This window comes from Mercenaria mercenaria, chromosome 2 (assembly GCF_021730395.1).
Source record: "Mercenaria mercenaria strain notata chromosome 2, MADL_Memer_1, whole genome shotgun sequence".
In the NCBI taxonomy this organism is placed as follows: domain Eukaryota; kingdom Metazoa; phylum Mollusca; class Bivalvia; order Venerida; family Veneridae; genus Mercenaria; species Mercenaria mercenaria.
The window spans coordinates 68,907,091-68,926,069 of NC_069362.1; the positions used below are offsets into that span (position 1 = coordinate 68,907,091).

Below are 18,979 nucleotides of genomic sequence, written 5' to 3' on the forward strand. Positions count from 1 at the left end.
GAATGGATATAATATAGCAGAATCATGCATTAATATATCTCAATAATACAAATCGGCTAAACGCCGTGTGTATGTGTCACTCGGGTTACGCCCTCGTGAAATTATTCCGCAGTCATTGTTTTAATTGTTCTTGCATACTTTTTACAGAGAGAAATACTTACCTGCTTCCGTTTCTCCTGGAATATTGAAAGCTATTCCCGCTGTGTTTTCAGTTTGTCCGTAACCCTCGACCACCTGTAATACATTATTATATGCGATGGAACTAGCATGACCTTTGGATGTACAGCATTAATTGCTAATGACTGTTTCGGAGTTGTATGATGATGTATTTATTTAGTATATACAGTAAAACCTCTCCAGAGCGGCCCTCTCTTATGCAAAAACATCATCAAAATTTCCCTATGCTGAAATATACTATCAAATTTACCTCTCCAGAACAACAACCTCTACATAACTCAATGTTTGTATCTCCGAAAGGGTGTTGCTCTACAGAGTGCACTGTATATTATATTATACCAGATCTTTATAGCGCCCTTTTCATGATAAACACGTTCAAATGCGCTTTACATATACGTATGAATATGGTTTACATTTGTAATCTTATGTAATTGTTAAAGCTGCTTAAAGAGCATACACCGTATCAAGATAACCTCACCACACATCCAAATGCACAGCGGGTAAAGTTTAGAACTTTCTGTTCCAGCGGGGCCGATGCTGTAAACACAAGTCGCACTTTCCCTCCAAGTAGGTCTTGAATCTTCTTGAAAACAAGGTAGTCCCATATACTGTCGCGTCGTATAATTCTCCTTAAATAATGAAAATAAATACTCATTTAATACTGTTGGATACAGCTAGATAATTTACAGAACTTGAATGTGTCAACTGGAGCATTCTGTACAAGGTGCACAAATGTTATTTGGGCTTTTTTAATCGCTTGCTGTACCCGTTACTAGTTTTCACACCCATCAGGAAGATTAAAGCATCTTTTCCATCACAAGGATATCCTTTATTTCTCTTAAAATATAGGACAAACCGTTCTTATACTTCATTCATAAAAACATGAAGGTCGAAATAAAAAAAATGTTGCATTTTCGTTTGTTTTCGGAATTGTGATTATGTCGGACTTTTACATAGAGAAAATACAATCTTAGTCATAAAACTGACTTATGAATTTTACGATATCCTAAAAATTCTAACTTTAATACTGGAGACCTTTATGATGATAAATACATATATTTGGATCTTGCAAAATAAAGCAGGATTCATGAAAAACTCCGTTAGAGATTAGGTGGATCTAACACTACTATCACTCTACAGTCCTTTGTTTTACCTTTTTAAGTCACTTTCCTTGGCGCTTAATGCCATCTGAAATAGCGTTGACTTTAAAGCACTTCCTTTCACACCGATCATCACCTTGAAAGAAACAAAATAAAGTTTCCCCAATGATATATTAATTTCAAATAATGTTCACTGATCATCATACAGTAAACGTCTCTACTTATTAGACTTAGGGTTGATCTATATAATATTGAAACGTGCGCAAACTTTATTTAAATACACAAACGTGCATGTGCTGAAAACAAGGAAATAATGTCGAAATTTCCTTCGTTTTAGGGGAGCCTTAGGGTAGGTTCAAATGTTTATTTATTCCAGAGATGAACACAAATGTCTGAACTAATGCTGTCATTTTGAACTGTATCCGGGACGTGCTTCAAAATAACCTAAAAAACCCTCCTGTGCTCTGCCACTTTACCTTGTCATACATTCTGTTCAGTAACCGCGGCACTGTAGGAAATATTGTCGGTTTTAATGCCTGTAGATCATCTGTTAGAAGCTTTACATCACCTGATGAAAATCCGACTTTGGCGCCATTCATGAAGAAAACTACCTAGGAAGAAAACAACCCTTATAGCTATGAATCATCATATATCAAACTACAGATAATTGTTTTAAGTTTTTCGATTACGTTTGCATTACACTATATACATTTATTTGTGCTGTTTGTTTCCTAATAGTACAATACTGTTTACAATAATACAATACTTATTGGAAAAGACTGGTGACGCATTTTCAAAATAGCACTACCAGATTTAATTAACATTTACATAAACTTGATAGCGGCGAGTGATTGAGTGAACTTGGTTTAAGCTCCCTTTTCACACGAAGGGACACGACTGGGGATCGAACTCACGATCTGTTTAATAGTCCGACGCGCAAACCACTGTGTCACTAAGACAGGCAATCTTGATATTGGGTCTGCATGTCTGAAATAATGCATTAATAGGCACCTTAAGTCTTCTTCCCTCATAAAAACCTTGACAGTCGCTATAAGGCCTATAACTGAGTCGGCAATATGGTAAACAAAACAAAAGCAAAAAACAAATAATATTTACTTGAAGTCCACGTTCAAAGACATGTGCGAGAGGAAGGTACGACAAACTGCTATCTCCTGAAGTTATTTTAGCTCCTGATTTCTGAAATGTATCTAGCAGTAAACATGAAAAAAAAATATTCCTTTATAGATTTGATAAGATCTATTTAGTGCTCTTAGAAATAAAACACAGTTACTCGACAAGGTGTTGTCAAACATACGTAATTCGAAAACATATATCAAATATAATATATATGTAACTCGACATGACTCTTCTTTGCACTTGACTTGAAGCATGATTTTTCAGGTTAATTTAATCAACCTTCACAGCAACAATCGTTAAGTGATGAGTGATGGTTAGAAAAGTCGCTGCTCATTCACTGTTGTTAACATTTTTGTCCTTTGGGATTTCGTAGTATATTCAAAAGTTGTTATACACAGTTTTTTCGCTGAGTTTCACCTTTCATTACCTCTTATAGTTATACGCAGACATTATTAAGCCGAGTATGCTAAATTTTGTTTGATTGTGTTATATAATTATGCTCTAAAGGCTCCTTTGGTATATATTATATAGTAGTTCAGTAATAGCTGTCGCCGAACCTTGCTATTTTGAAAAGTACAGCTTTTTGTAAATTGTATATTATGTGTTTAAATTTTCCATCCGTCCAAGTGAAATCATTCTAGCAATATACAAAAAAAAATTATACGAAAATTAATGGAAACTTACCTCAACATAAAAACAAATGGATGCCAGATTTGCAATTACACTTCTGTGTGTAAGCATCGCTCCTTTTGGGTCACCTATACAGTTCAATAAGTAAAATGGTTAAAACATACAAATCAACTTATAATACTAAGCGAGGAATTCTCGAAATAACAACTCGTAAAAAATGAAAATCTAGAAGTTTCTAGTGTCACAGTGTTTACATTTAGTCCAACACTGAGGTGAAATGTTCATACCTGTTGTTCCACTGGTATAGCATATTAGGCAAAGATCATCTGGCGAGGGAGGCTAAAATACAAAAAGATTGAAAATGTTATTATATGTTATAACAATATTATCTTCATAGCACCACTTCACGAATAACATGTTGAACGATGTTCAAAGATGTTATACATACATACATACATACATACATGCAATTTCGAGTACGTCAAACCAAAGCTTTAAACTAACACAGTTGGTTATGTTTTCGTAAATTAAGACAGCTTGCTTGTCAGCTCAGCTTTATTTATATACCGACAGTTGTTTTGTGTGATTGGCCATCCGTTTTAAGTTATAACTGATAGCAAATATTTTGTATAATCTAATTAAAATTGTACTCAGATTTCAAGCATTTGCAACATTTGTGGGATTCAGGCATTTTTAAAGCAAAAACTTACCACAAGTTCTTTTGGATTTTCTTTTCCATTTTCCTGAAAAGTAATGATTTATATTAAATTTTATAGACTGCATAGGAATCCATTGAAATAGGGGTTGATGATACATAGTCGTAAATTCTTCGACAATGACTTTCTGAATGTTCTTTTTTGGAAATATATGTGTAATATGATATAAAATTAAATTATATCAAATAATATTACCAACCATTACTGTTCTAAAAGAAATGAGTTTGATGCCATGTTTCTTGGCAGCAGCTATGTTGTTTTCACTGATTTTGTCCATCACGACTATAGTTTTTAGTGTGTTCAAACATTCTGCTTTATCAAGTAGTAACTGGGCTTTATCTGATGTGTCGCACACCACTAAAGACATTCCGGCTGAAAAAAAAATGGTTGAATTATACTGATATGCAACAAGTCATTATTTACTACATTTTATCTTATTTTCAAGTATGAATTGTGCGTTATATATCTGTTGAAAAGTAAGACAGTCAATATTTAAAATATATCATCTACAGTTGTTTCAACTGATTTCAACTTCCCAGCTGCCCAAACAGTTTTTAAAATACCTTTCTTACATGTTATAAATGCGTCCGTCTCAGCAGTTTTTGTAAATATAACATTTCTGATTGTTATTAATTATGTCATTACCATTACGAGTTTTTATCAAAGCTGATACTATTATTGCTGTGAGGTTAATATACGGCTCGGTTGTGCCTTCTTGCCATAATCGCACATTTATTGTGAGAATTGCCAGAAGGTTTTAGAACACTGCCCATTATTGGTCCATCAATGTCTGATAATTTTCAACGTTTTTTTTTTTGCTACTGGTTATAGTAAGGCGTATAATAATATATTATCTATGTCATCACGTGTTCTTGTCAAGGCTATTACTATTATTGTTATGTTTTAAGTAAAACTTACTCTGGTTAATTATAAATGCGCACGTGTCTGGACCAAGTGTATCATACAGCGCGCACGTGACTATTGAAAACATGCTGCACGCTTGCTCCGTTACTGTCCACTGTAATCGTAAGAATGGTCATAAATAAACAAATAAAATGTAAAATACGAATAAGGTTGCATTTGTTTGAGGGTGTTTGTCGAAGGGGATATTGCAAAGATGACGTAAGTAGTATTACTATTATATGTGTGATAACCCTTAGCCTGCTGGCGGCAAGTGATTCTGCCTTTGCGACCAGTGCAGACCAAGATCAGCCTGCACATCCGTGCAGTCTGATCATGGTCTGCACTGTTCGCCATTCAGTCAGTAAATTTTCAGTGAACACCCCTTCAAATGATAAATGGTATTGCCCAAATTGAATGAAAGACCAGTCCATTTTAGAAATTTAGCAGGCTAAGGGTTATTGGCAATCAAAACGTACTATGCTAAAAAGGTGAGGAAAGTTACCTCCGCTCTGTTTATACTATATATGCCAACAATAGTTTCCGGGTTTGGTTTTAGCCCTTCATCCAACAAGCCGGATCCAAATTCCTTCGCCATTTCGTATACCTATATAATGCATAATCCGAAATGAAAACCTACTTTTGTAAAAACTAAAAAAATAATGTTGAGACAAACCATAATGTAAACTTTTGAATAGTGATAATATTTATCGAAATTGGGTAACATTTAAGCAAGTGTACACATGTCTAAAATGGAAGGCCACATGTACGTATCGTCCACTTAAGACCTTTTTATTGTTTTTGTATCGAGTATAATATATGCAATCTTGTTAGATCATAATGGAAATTCAGTTTCCAAAAATATACAGTGACTGTATTTATGAATGTTTATAGACTGGAGTTGTTTTTAAGTCAGTCTTCAAAATGCTAGGTTATTATTTCGCTCTGTCATTGACGAATTAGCGTACGTTCTGACTTTATAAACCCCTAGCAAAATTTCTGAAGTATACATTTGGTACGAAAAACGTTATGACAAAAACACAACATTTCAGAAGTATAATCTTGCTACGAACAAATTTCGACAAATAAATTTCGACAAATACCAGATTTCAGAAGTATAAACTTGCTACGAACAAATTTGTGACAAATACCAGATTTCAGAAGTATAATCTTGCTACGAACAAATTTCGACAAATACCAGATTTCGAAAAATACCAGATTTCAGAAGTATAAACTTGCAACGAACAAATTTGTGACAAATACCAGATTTCAGAAGTATCGTCTGCTACGAACAAATGTATGGCAATTACCAGATTTCAGAAGTACAAATTTGCTTAGTTCTAACACATGTATGACAAATACTAGATTTGTCATTTCTAAGTTTCAAACTTTAAACGTTGATAAATACGAACCCTGGTCATAATACATCGTAACTAACACTTAGAGCCTTTTATTGTTTTTTTTTTTTTTGTCTATTTTGTCATATTATGTTGAATTATATACAAACACCTTAAAACGTATTGACGTTTACAGACATAAGACTACTATATACTGTAACGCTTAGTTATACAAAGGAAATGAAACGTAGAAAACATAAAACAATAAAAACTGGTTTGATCAGAGTTACCTCACTGTATGTCAGCCACGTGTATTCCCTGTTTGGTCCATTTCTTGTTCCAAGGCACGGTCCATTTTCTACAAGTAAACCAACATGAGTCTGTTTTTTGCCAGTACGCTCAGGAATCTTATGTTAAACCTGCTCATGGTCTGAACTTGTTCAAGCAAAAACAGGATTGAGAAACATTTAAGAATAACATTCCATCGGCCTGTTGTCTGAAAATAGCATCAGTCCTGTGCCTTGACGCCAGCAGGGGTGTTTATAAGGCAATTATTATTGTCTACTTGGCATTTTGAAAAAAGGAATGCAAACATTAAAGATATAAATGATTTTTATGATAACTTTTTAAAGGGACAATGATAAAGTTTCTTTTTTTGCGAACTGAAAATAATGGGAGTAAATGGTAAAATGCCAAAACGTCATTGAGACATACTTGAAATTTTGAGGCCTCTCTTGAAAGATTCGTGTGTCGTCCTAGCATCCTCATAAATGTAGTCAATGAAAGACTTCCCATCAGGTACATGAACACTTGTTCTTGAGCCATCCTTGAAACAGAAAGTTAAAAACCTTTTTTTTTAATTGACTCGAAACTTCGTATCAACAGTGTTTGTAAGAAATGTATACAATATTACAACATACCCAAAAATACATAGAGAACGAGGACAAAACAAGCAAATAAAAGAATACAATAGAACAACACATTTGAACGGTCAATAACAAAACGGCAGTGGTCTAACACGTTTATATGCATAAAAGTCTGCCTTGATTTACCTTGCCGCAGATATGTAGAGAACTAATAAATTCTTATCCTCAATCTGAATTAAAATAACAAAAAACAAGAGTGCCAGAATGTCACAATATACGCCCGTCACAGCAAATTTCTTTACTCTAGCACCTGTATTTGCAAATGTAATTTTAATTTTGTGGTTGTTTAGTAATCATTGTAAGTCCACAAAAAAACTCCTTACCAGCTAGAGATACCTTAAAATACACCTAAAATTTGAAAGTAACATCTATGTTGTACCACAGAAAAGTGGTCTTGTTCTTTCCCTACGGTCAATTATAAAAAAAGTTACAATATAAGTTATTTATAGTAACAACTAAGGGAAGTTAATCTTAAAAAAAAAAAAAAAATCCAAAAAAATTTGTAATTCCACACAAAAATCTTTACCAGGTAGAGATTGGTCAACATACACCTCATAATTGGATGTAGCATGCATGTTGTACTACAAAAAGTGGTCTCGATTTTTCCCTGCGACTAGTAATGAAAAAGTTACAATATAAGCTATTTATAGTAACAACAAAGGGAAGTAATTCTAAAGAAGGGAACTGCGCATTACACTTCGTCTCATGATGGTGTATAATTGTGCCAAGTTACATCAAAATCCCTCGATGCGTGAAGAAGAAATGCTTCGGACAAAGTCATTCTTGTATCTGACCTTTGGCCTCTAAGTGTGACCTTGACCTTAGACCTAGGGACCTGGTTCTTGCGCGTGACACTCCGTCTCGTGGTAGTGAACATTTGTACCAAGTTATATCAAAATCCCTCTATGCATGAAGAAGAAATGTTCCGGACAAGGTTTTCATTCTGGTATCCTTTGACCTCTAAGTGTGACCTTGTCCTTAGACCCAGGGACTGGTTCTTGCGCATGACACTCCGCCTCGTGGTGGTGAACATTTGTGCCAAGTTATATCAAAATCCCTCCATGCATGAAGAAGATTTGCTCCGGACAAAATTTTCTTTCTTGTATCCTTTAACCTCTAAGTGTGACATTGACCTTAGACGTAGGGATCTGGTTCTTGCGCACGACACTCCGTCTCATGATGATGAACAATTGTGCCAACTTTCATCAAAATCCCTCCATGCATGAAGAAGATATGCTCCGGACAAAGTCATTCTTGAATTTGACCTTTGACCTCTAAGTGTGACCTTGACCTTAGACCTAGGGACCTGGTTCTTGCGCATGGCACTCCGACTCATGATGGTGAACAAAACTGCCAAGTTTCATCAAAATCCCTCCATGCATGTAGAAGATATGCTCCGGACAACGTCTGTGGACGCCGAAAGCCCGCCCGCCCATCCGCCCGCCAGGGGCGTTCCCATAATACGTCCCGTTTTTCAAACGGGCGTATAATTAGTAAAATAGTTTCGCTTTTTATGACAATGTAGGCATGCTGAAAGATATAAGTGGTAATCTATCGTTCACGTTCATTAAAGACATCAACATGACTTTACGGTATAGAATACAGTATAACCCTAAGCGATTCAGCAAATGAGCAAGCTAACTTGTAATGTATAAAAATAAAAACATTTACTGGAAGTTTTATTGATTGGTTGTTCATGTCCACTCCTGTCTCCCATGGTGCTGGTTTAGACGTTAAATAATATGTGGCTGCAGCAGCCGAGAGCGTAGCGGCAGTCCCGATAGCCACGCCCACTGGATTTGACAATCCCGGTACTTCACGAAGATACTGCATTCTAACACTGTAATTGATGCACAAATAGGCAGTCATGAACTATCACAATATAGAAAATTAACATGTTTTCCTGTTATGAATTACTTTTTACGTTCGTACTGTGTCTTGAAGCAATCAAGATAACAGATACATTTAAACAGCTCCTATTTTTCATGTGTTTACATGGAATACAATTTGAAAAATAAGCATTTATGTTAGCACAGTGTCATACCTAATTTCATATTAAAATCATTATACAGAGTCAAGCATTCGCATACGAAAGTTTCAACTGTATGGTCTTCTTTTTTTCAAGCCCTAATTACTCTAGAACTAGTTATTACTAGTGTATATCCAACGAACCAAATATATTTGAATGTGTTTTACCAGTAAATTTTACATGTAGCAAATATCCAGTTACATTTTGTTCTTTTAACATTACATGAAGTAGTTTATTCGGTTTTTCCGTTTGGTACGGTGTTCCGTTTGGACAATCGTGACTTTTTATTTAAAACTAAACCGCGATGCACGATGTTACGATGACGAAAACGCGATGGCGCTATGGCACGATGATGAAACAACGATGGTACGATGGTGAAAACGCGATGGCACGATGATGAAATCGCGATGGTGCGATGGTACGATGGTGAAATGTCGATGTAATATCGCGTTTTCGCCATCGCACCATCGTGCCATCGCGTTTTCATCATCGTACCATCGTGCCATCGCGTTATCATCATCGTACCATCGTGGTTTCACCATCACACCATCGCGTTTTTACCATCGTACCATCGCGTATTCACTTACACTTTCACTTTCACCGTACACTTGTATTTTTGTCAACAAGAGATAGAATAGAATGTATCTGAATGTATTTTGTGAGACGAAATTTACCATTTAGATTCTGTTCCGTTTGGACAATCGTGCCTTTTTTGATACTAAACCGCGATGCACGATGGTACGATGACGAAAACGCGATGGCGCGATGACACGATGACACGATGATGAAACAACGATGGTACGATGGTGAAAACGCGATGGCACGATGATGAAATCACGATGGGACGATGGTGAAATGTCGATGTAATATCGCGTTTTCACCATCGTACCATCGCGTTTTCACCATCGCACCATCGTGCCATCGCGTTTTCATCATCGTACCATCGTGCCATCGCGTTTTCACCATCGTACCATCGCGTTTTCACCATCGTGCCATCGCGTTATCATCATCGTACCATCGTGGTTTCACCATCGTACCATCGCGTTTTCACCATCGTTCCATCGCGTTTTCACCATCGTACCATCGCGTTTTCACCATCGTGTCATCGCGTTATCATAATCGTACCAGCGTGGTTTCACCATCGTGCCGTTGCGTTTTCACCATCGTGTCATCGCGTTATCATCATCGTACCATCGTGGTTTCACCATCGTGCCATCGCGTTTTCACCATCGTACCATCGCGTTTTTACCATCGTACCATCGCCTTCCGGTTAGAAATGCGTTGTCCCGTACACTTGTATTTTTGTCAACAATAGATGAATGTATCTCAATGTATTTTGTGAGACGAAATTTGCCATTTAGATTCTGCTGTTTTGCAAAATGTTTTACAAATGTTCAGTGCTCAGTTCAGTAAAACTGTAAAATCTTCAAGGCCACGTCCTCTGTATTTTATGTATGCATGAAAATAAATGAAAAGCTGGGTGTAATAGTCACATGGTATTATTCAAACTCAGCTTATTCATGTTAGGATGTACAAGGTACATAGTGCAATGTGAAGATGAGATTGTATCAAGCCTGTATTTTACTGACACATATACTGTACCACTGCTCATGACCACCGGAAGGCGACGGTACGATGGTGAAAATGCGATAGTACGATGGTGATAACGCGATGGTACTATGGTGATAACGCGATGGTACGATGATGAAAACGCGATGACACGATGGTGAAAACGCGATGGTACGATGATGAAAACGCGATGACACGATGGTGAAAACGCGATGGTACGATGATGAAAACGTAATGGTACAATGATACGATGGTGAAAACGCGATGGTAGGATGATGAAAACGCGATATTACATCGACATTTCACCATCGTACCATCGCAGCCTCGCGATTTCATCATCGTGCCATTGCGTTTTCACCATCGTACCATCGTTGTTTCATCATCGTGTCATCGCGCCATCGCGTTTTCGTCATCGAACCATCGTGCATCGCGGTTTAGTATTAAATAAAATGTCACGATTGTCCAAACGGAACAAAGTAGAGCACTGAACATTTTGTAAAACATTCTGCAAAACAGCAGAATCTAAATGCTAAATTTCGTCCCACAAAATACATTGAGATACAAAAATTCAAATGTACGGGACTAACATTTCTAACAGGAAGACGATGGTACGATGATGATAACGCGATGGCACGATGGTGAAAACGCGATGGTACGATGGTGAAAACGCGATGGTACTATTGTGAAACACGATGGTACGATGATGATAACGCAATGGCAAGATGGTGAAAACGCGATGGTACGATGGTAAGGTAAAAACGCGATGGCACGATGGTACGATGATGAAAACGCGATATTACATCGACATTTCACCATCGTACCATCGTACCATCGCGATTTCATCATCGTGACATCGCGTTTTCACCATCGCGATTTCATCATCGTGACATCGCGTTTTCACCATCGTACCATCGTTGTTTCATCATCGTGTCATCGCGTTTTCGTCATCGTACCATCGTGCATCGCGGTTTAGTATTAAATAAAATGTCACGATTGTCCAAACGGAACACCGTATTTAAGAACTGATCTAGGTCGGACGCATATGGTTCGTCAGGTTTTATATTTTATACATGGTTATGTTAGTTAACGTTCTAGTGTTGATTTCGAACGATCGATGTTCTTGTCAATGCTCATTGTTTTGTCTGTCAGGTCAGAACCGTATCGATTAAAACTTTAAGATCATTGTTAGATTGATAACCGTTTTAGGACGATATTCATATTTTTGATCTGTTATATGTTCGTTCGTATCGTTTTGTATTTTTTGGTTTTCCTGCTCCACGTGATTCTAGGACAACATATATATGACAAGAATTGGAACCGCTGCCTTACCGTTCCATGATCAGAAGAGGGTACTGAAAAGGTCTAAAAACTTGGGTTTTGCTGTATATTTGCGATTTCAACATGTATAAAAGTTTTGATTCCATATTTCGATGCAAACATGACGTGAAGTCCGTTTGGTGCCTGTTTGGCGCCACGTAACCTGCACTGTGTTGGTACGCCGTAAATCTTTAACGCAAATCAACGTTAATATTGCTGTGTGATAACAACGTATTTTCTTTAAAATGTCATTCTTTATTAAGTACCAATTCAGTGTTTATTTAGGTTTATAGTAATTGGGATTTTGCGTTTGTGAATAACCTCTTTTGACACTTTGTGCGTTTATCTATACGATAAACACATCAAGGTCAAGTTCATTGCCGAGCATGTTGAAGCCTACAATAGTATCAAGGTCATTTTTTGTCATGCCAATGAAGCAACTAACGGTACAGATTTAAAATCATAGCACTCATGACAATATTTAATTTAAGTCCAGAAAGGTATAGTAACAATTCTGTTATTAAGATATGAGCTTTATGCTATTCTAATTAAATATGCGTCATTCTGATGAAACTTGAACTTTATCAACTGTGTGCTGTCTATAACTTTCTTACAAACTGATAAATAAACTCAACGGCATTTCATTTTCTTATGATAAAATTCATTTATCACTTATAATAAATTTGACTCGTCAAAATAAATACAGCAAATAATGTTTTAGCATAGAATATGTAAATATATTTTGACTTACCTAATGAAAAAATATCACGGTTTTAAATTTTACACACTAAATAGTATAACTAGTGTACTTTAGAGTTCATGCGAGTAAATTCCAAAGTCCATACTTCATGCCTGTTATCACCTATCCAACCCATGTCCTCTCACAATGCATACTTTATCAGTGTAACCCATTGACTGCTATAATCACGGATATACGCGTATACTTTCAGCTGAATGTTATGGGGATTTTAACGTAATGTTTAAACCTTAATTTGTTGTACATGTACGAAATCACTGATGTTAGTTAAATCGTGCTTCAGTCTAAAAGTTTTCATTCGTTTGGTAATATATAACATATGGTCACTGACGATTTATATGATATTATTGTTTCTTCGAAATTTAAATTTTGGTGGTATACTTTTCATTTGGATGCTCGGTTCTTTGGGTACTTTGCCACTAAGGCCCGCGTCATGTCCCTTTTCAGCTGGGAGAAAATGCTCTATCGAGGGCTGAGCGCGAAACTATTGTATCTTTTTTTTTATGCCCCCGAAGGGAGGCATATAGTTTTTGAACCGTCTGTCCGTCTGTCGGTCTGTCCGCAATTTTCGTGTCCGGTCCATATCTTTGTCATCCATGGATGGATTTTCAAATAACTTCATGAACTTGGCATAAATGTGTACCACAGTAAGACGACGTGTTGCGCGCAAGACCCAGGTCCGTAGCTCAAAGGTCATGGTCACACTTAGACGTTAAAGGTCATTTTTCATGATAGTGCATTGATAGGCCTGTCCTGTCCATATCTTTGTCATCCATGGATGGATTTTCAAATAACTTCATGAACTTGGCATGAATGTGTACCACAGTAAGACGACGTGTCGCGCGCAAGACCCAGGTCCGTAGCTCAAAGGTCAAGGTCACACATAGACGTTAAAGGTCATATTTCATGATAGTGCATTGATGGGCGTGTCCGGTCCATATCTTTGTCATTCATGCATGGATTTTAAAATTATTGGGCATGAATGTGTACCACAGTAAGACGACGTGTCGCGCGCAAGACCCAGGTCCGTAGCTCAAAAGTCAAGGTCACACTTAGACGTTAAAGGTCATATTTTATGATAGTGCAATGATGGGCATGTCCGGTCCATATCTTTGTCATTCATGCATGGATCTTAAAATAACTACGCATGATTGTGTGGCACAGTAAGCCGACGTGTCGCGCGCAAGACCCAGTCCGTAGGTCAAAGGTCCTAAACTCTAACATCGGCCATAACTATTCATTCAAAGTGCCATCGGGGGCATGTGTCATCCTATGGAGACAGCTTTTGTTTATTTAGATACAGTTACAATAGTTTCGCGTGTCACTTTATACTTGTTGTTATTTACATACTAAACAAATTTGGCAGAATCCCAGAATGAAATTATTCAGCTTATTTGACCAGCCTTTTGCACATTGCGATGATCGAGTATTGATATTCAGTTAAACTTAATAGGATGTATTAATCATTTGGGAAGATATGACAGTTGCGCAGTTAGATATAAACATGTTCATTATTCATAATTTGTATGGATGAAAGCATCAATATACTTATGATGTTCTGTCAAGAAATCTTCTTCTTCTTGTCGTTCGCGACTACACTGTCAGACCAGTCAAGAAATAAAACGTTAACAATTTTTAGACAAGTTATTAGTTCACACATATTTTAAAAATAAATAACATTAATATCTATCTGTTCATCTGACACATCTCATTAAATTAATAGTAAAACATATTTAAAGTAATGAAGTTATCAACAATTGTGCATATTAAGTTTAAATGCACTTTTCCGGGATGTCCTGTTGCAATATCCGCTGTTCAGAGCGGATAGGTATTTGATATCTGTATCAAATATACAATAATCATTTGCTTACGTTATAAGCAAGAAGACAACGTGATGTTTATATTATACTCTCTAATATAAATAAAATACATGTAAAGACTACATCAAACGTTAAGTAGGCACACAAGTTTATTAATTGAGCCGTGCCATGAGAAAACCAACATAGTGGGTTTGCGACCAGCATGGATCCAGACCAGCCTTTGCATCCGCGCAGTCTGGTCAGGATCCATGCTGTTCACTTTTAAAGCCTATTGGAATTGGAGAAACTGTTAGCGAACAGCATGGATCCTGGCCAGACTGCGCGGATGCGCAGGCTGGTCTGGATCAATGCTGGTCGCAAACCCACTATGTTGGTTTTCCCATGGCACGGCTCAATTGTTAATACGACTCCGGAATTTGAAATATCTAGCACGTGAATCTAGTGTGCGAAATGAGCTTAGTCACGTATAATCCGTCACCATAAAAAAGAACCAGTTCAACAAGTATATTCCATTACGTGACATTCACGTTGTCAGTGGTGAGAAAACTACGTAATAGACCCCTTCAAAGAAATTTTGTAGAAAAATCACAATTTATCCTTTTTTATTTTTTTTTCAGTTCGATAGATTGTAATATAATGAGCGATATGAGATAATAACAAATTATTGAAATATATGTATTTTAATTTTGTTGACAACAGAAAACTCTTTATGCTCTTTATTTTAAGTTACCGAAACGCTCGCAATGTCTTCTTTGCGTGTCCTATACCCAGTGGTCTCCCCTGGTAGCAACATACGTTTATTTCATCGTTTAGTTATTATGAAATTGTTTGAGTATTGTTCAGAGATTTAAGGCTGCTGTGGGTAATAAAATAAAAAATGAAACGGAAAGAAAGAAAAAATTACTAAACGGACAGCAAATCTAAAACAAAAGTAAATCTAACATAACAATCAAAGAATCTATGGTAGGATGTAATAAACATTACTTTGTGAAATCGTAACACGCCAGTTGTCAAAACGTTAAGATATTTACTTTGTTTAATTCGGAGCAACTTAACACCTTAGAAATAATGGTTGTTGCAGAAACAAGTGAAAATAACAAGAACCATAAATCTGTCTTGAACTTCTTTAAGATAATCTCCCATTTTGTAAAACAATATCACTTTTTTGAAGATTTAATACAGCAGCATCGATTCCACTGATTTTGAATTAAGGCAATGACTTTGACTTTAACTATCAAAGAGGAAAAACATCATAAGGACAACTCAACTGTCATGAATAGACATAGCATTATCATCATTTTTGGTTTTCATTTTGCTGTTTAATTCTGTTCAGTCTCGGACAAATGATGAAACAAACAGCGATAGAAACGATAAAAAAAGTGTCTTGACTATTTTCCTTTGTATTATATTTTTTGTAGATATCTGTTTCTATATACTGATCTGTCAAGCAGCTTTGGCTAGAAATTTAACAGTTTTCAGAAAGATTGATCTGTAAAATGATAAATTGAGTATTAGGGCCTACTTATTACACGTACAACCTTAAAGCCATTGTATGATCTTAACTTGCAGGCAGCATAATATGTTGTATTCTCAGACAATTGTGTCTCCTTAGATTATCAGCTCATGACTTGTGTTACGGTTGTTTTTTAAAAAGCTGTTTCCAACGTTGGTTCGATGTTAATGATATTTCTGCTTTAGTTCCGTAGTGAGCATTGGGTCCAACCTATGGTTCTGTGTAACAGATTTCTATTTAAACCATAGCTTTGAGTGAAAGGGGAATTGCACGTGTCATTACCAGCAATGAACAGACTATCCGCTGTCATGTTGCTGACTTGTGTTCTATGCATGTAAAGGGTTTTCCTATAGATTTTAATACATTAGGCAACATCAGCTCGATCGAGTCCATTCAATGTTTTTGTGAAAACATATCGAGAGCGCAAGGAATGTTGCGTACTTCATAACCTCTTATAAACACACCCAGCAAAATCGAGTCTTCGATAAATTGCTTGGTTGTGTTTTCTGCTTCTTAATGATTTTATAACCATAACTTGGTTCAGTTATGTCTACATTTAGACAACACAAAAAAGCGTTTAGTCTGACCGCTTTTGGTACATAGTAATTTTATATGTATAAGATAGTTTAAGGGAGATTACCATTTATTACGAGATGACTATAAGCGGTATAACTGGTTAAATCATTAGTTTGTAACTACAAACATATTGCTATAGATAGGGATAAGTGAAACATCTTGCGATGTAATACTTATATCTGGAAAAACTGGACACTACTATAAAATGCCTTGAAGTTTATCGATTTGCTTAACACCTTTTCTAACTCCACAGTTTGCTTCTGTTATTGTCCAAAAGGAATCTTCTCAAGGAGTTTGTTACTGTTGTTTTGTCTTCTCAGACGAAATGACCATTAAACACTGTATCCATTTTTCACTGAAATACTCCAATATTTGTCAGTGAAAACAAAACAGACCGTTGTTGACTATGATATAAACATTTTTCCACTGACAGTACAATCATAGGAAAACACGTGCTCGACACAAATGTATTTTAGCAAAAGATTGTACTGGGTGCAACAAACTTGTACATTGTTAATATACCTGTGTAAATGTTAAAGACCCACCACGATCTAGTGACCTACTTTTTCCTCCCACATGAACTTCATGCAAATCATTCTGATAATACTGGTATAATACAGCTATTCTACAAAATGACAGGTGGGCAATTTAGGCCCTCCTTGAATGAATGTGTTTTCACAACATCATCTGCAAATTTATTCAGTCATTCTCTTTTCAGTATAATTTTATAAACATAGAATAATAACTATCTTACACTGTAGAAACAAAGTGTGGTCTAAACCACCTTAATACATTAAGTACTGTGCATACTACTATATTAAGTTAATAATATATTTAGACATTAAACACATTGTCTTGGCCTTATATATGTCATTCTCAATTTGTGACCAGATACTTGTTATTTCTCATTTTCTTCGTGCAAAGCATGTATAATTACTATCATGGAGATACAGTAGACCTTTATCACGGACACGGACATGGGAATGTAAATGTAAACGTACTCTGTACTTCGTTCAAATTTGGGGGGTTTTCTCAAATATGTTTTAGGAACTTGTGAGAATATGTCTGGTTATAAATTAAAGCGCATTTAAAAATATGTAGAGATTAAGGTTTAACCCAGTAAAGTTGCATGTTGTGTAAGCTTACAGAAAACAGTTAATGAAAAGTAAGACAAGGAACTGAGGGTCGATGTAGAATTGTATCTTGTATGTGTGTGGGGGGAGGGGTGGAGGGGACTTGAGAAAGGGGAGAGGGGTTAAAGGTCTGGATGTTTGGGAGAATAAAATTCTATTTATTTTGTCTTATGTTGGTGGTCAAGTTGTAAGTGTCATTGGGTTGGAGGAAAATGGATAGTTAGAAACAAAATGAGCTGTAAACACTGGCTCCATCTGCTTTTGGTAGCAAATGAGGTAAGTGGAAGAAAGAGCTAATGATGGCACTAAGTTGTAAAGAAAGGCTACTTTTTGTAACAATTTGTAAACGTGTTTCAATTTAACGGGCAATATAAAGTTATAGTCATAAATGACTGTAGCTTATATATATGTAGAGCGATTTGCATAGATTTACTGTCTTAAGTTAGCACTTTTGACATGACAAGTTTTGAGGGTAGCGAAATAGAGCCGGTTCAAAAAAGAAAGTTGAAAAAGTTTGGGAAGCATAATTCACTACAAAATAAATTAGGTAGTTTAATAATTGTTTTGATTTGTCTATATACATTTTTGAGATACGAGAGGAAGCCAGTGCCGCTTTTGTAAGCGTTAAAGAGTTGGAGCCTAGGACCGTAGTTAAGCAGGTATTGAGAAGCTTGACATGAATATTTAACCAACATTATTACAAAATAGGAGGTTTGATTGCATTTCAGGCTCCTTCAGTTGGGGTCAATATTGAGTTCTGCTCAACCCGGGGCTAGAGGGCGTGGACGGTAGCATGCATTTCCACTACCGTCCATGAACAGGCTCAATCAAACCGAGCCTGCAACATTTTCGTTTTTGTTGTGTTGAGCGACCTGTGGAGTTTCCACTTTTTCTATTTCAATATTATTGTACCTAAACAAAGAAACAGCTACCGGCAAACGAATTTAGTTCTGTTTGAGAAACATTGTTACCAAACTTGGTTATTGCTAACGTATATCAGGACTTACCTTAAGAATGTATTTTCGGTCGCTAGGATGAAAAAAATCAACTGTTTAAAATCTGTTTATACTGAACATGGTATTTTTTTGTAAGATGTAAATATATGTGTTCGTCTGTGTTCTCTTTGTAGACAAGATTTATTCCTTGCAGAGAATAACGCTTCCAAGAAATATAAAAAAATGCTGAGTCTTGATAATAAGATGAACACATTTGAATTTGATGTCTTAAAAAGTAATCGGAAAATAAAACGAATCCCTGCAGTTATGTGTTTTGATTTGTATGTTTTGAGAAATCCCCCAGATTTTGACAATAGTACATAGTAGGTCTACATTGTCCGTGTCCG

General features: G+C 36.2%; 1 protein-coding gene across 2 annotated transcripts in view; it reads right to left on the bottom strand.

Moving 5' to 3' along the window:
* LOC123564210 (long-chain-fatty-acid--CoA ligase 1-like) overlaps window positions 1-12,841 on the bottom strand; it is an 18,463-nt gene extending 5,622 nt beyond the window's left edge. Inside the window, exons 1-15 of one of the 2 annotated variants that reach the window (XM_045357589.2) lie at window positions 12,684-12,841; window positions 8,595-8,763; window positions 6,712-6,823; window positions 6,288-6,355; window positions 5,166-5,267; window positions 4,679-4,778; window positions 3,960-4,132; window positions 3,755-3,787; window positions 3,332-3,383; window positions 3,099-3,172; window positions 2,394-2,474; window positions 1,754-1,888; window positions 1,331-1,413; window positions 656-806; window positions 162-234 (exon numbers count right to left, since the gene is read on the bottom strand). In XM_045357589.2, coding sequence (XP_045213524.2) covers window positions 162-234; window positions 656-806; window positions 1,331-1,413; window positions 1,754-1,888; window positions 2,394-2,474; window positions 3,099-3,172; window positions 3,332-3,383; window positions 3,755-3,787; window positions 3,960-4,132; window positions 4,679-4,778; window positions 5,166-5,267; window positions 6,288-6,355; window positions 6,712-6,823; window positions 8,595-8,763; window positions 12,684-12,688 — 1,411 coding nt within the window. In that variant the 5' untranslated portion in view covers window positions 12,689-12,841. Of the gene's footprint in view, window positions 1-161; window positions 235-655; window positions 807-1,330; window positions 1,414-1,753; window positions 1,889-2,393; window positions 2,475-3,098; window positions 3,173-3,331; window positions 3,384-3,754; window positions 3,788-3,959; window positions 4,133-4,678; window positions 4,779-5,165; window positions 5,268-6,287; window positions 6,356-6,711; window positions 6,824-8,594; window positions 8,764-12,589 lie in introns of both variants that reach the window. The other variant, XM_045357588.2, reaches the window with a different exon arrangement.
* Window positions 12,842-18,979: the final 6,138 nt, after the last annotated feature.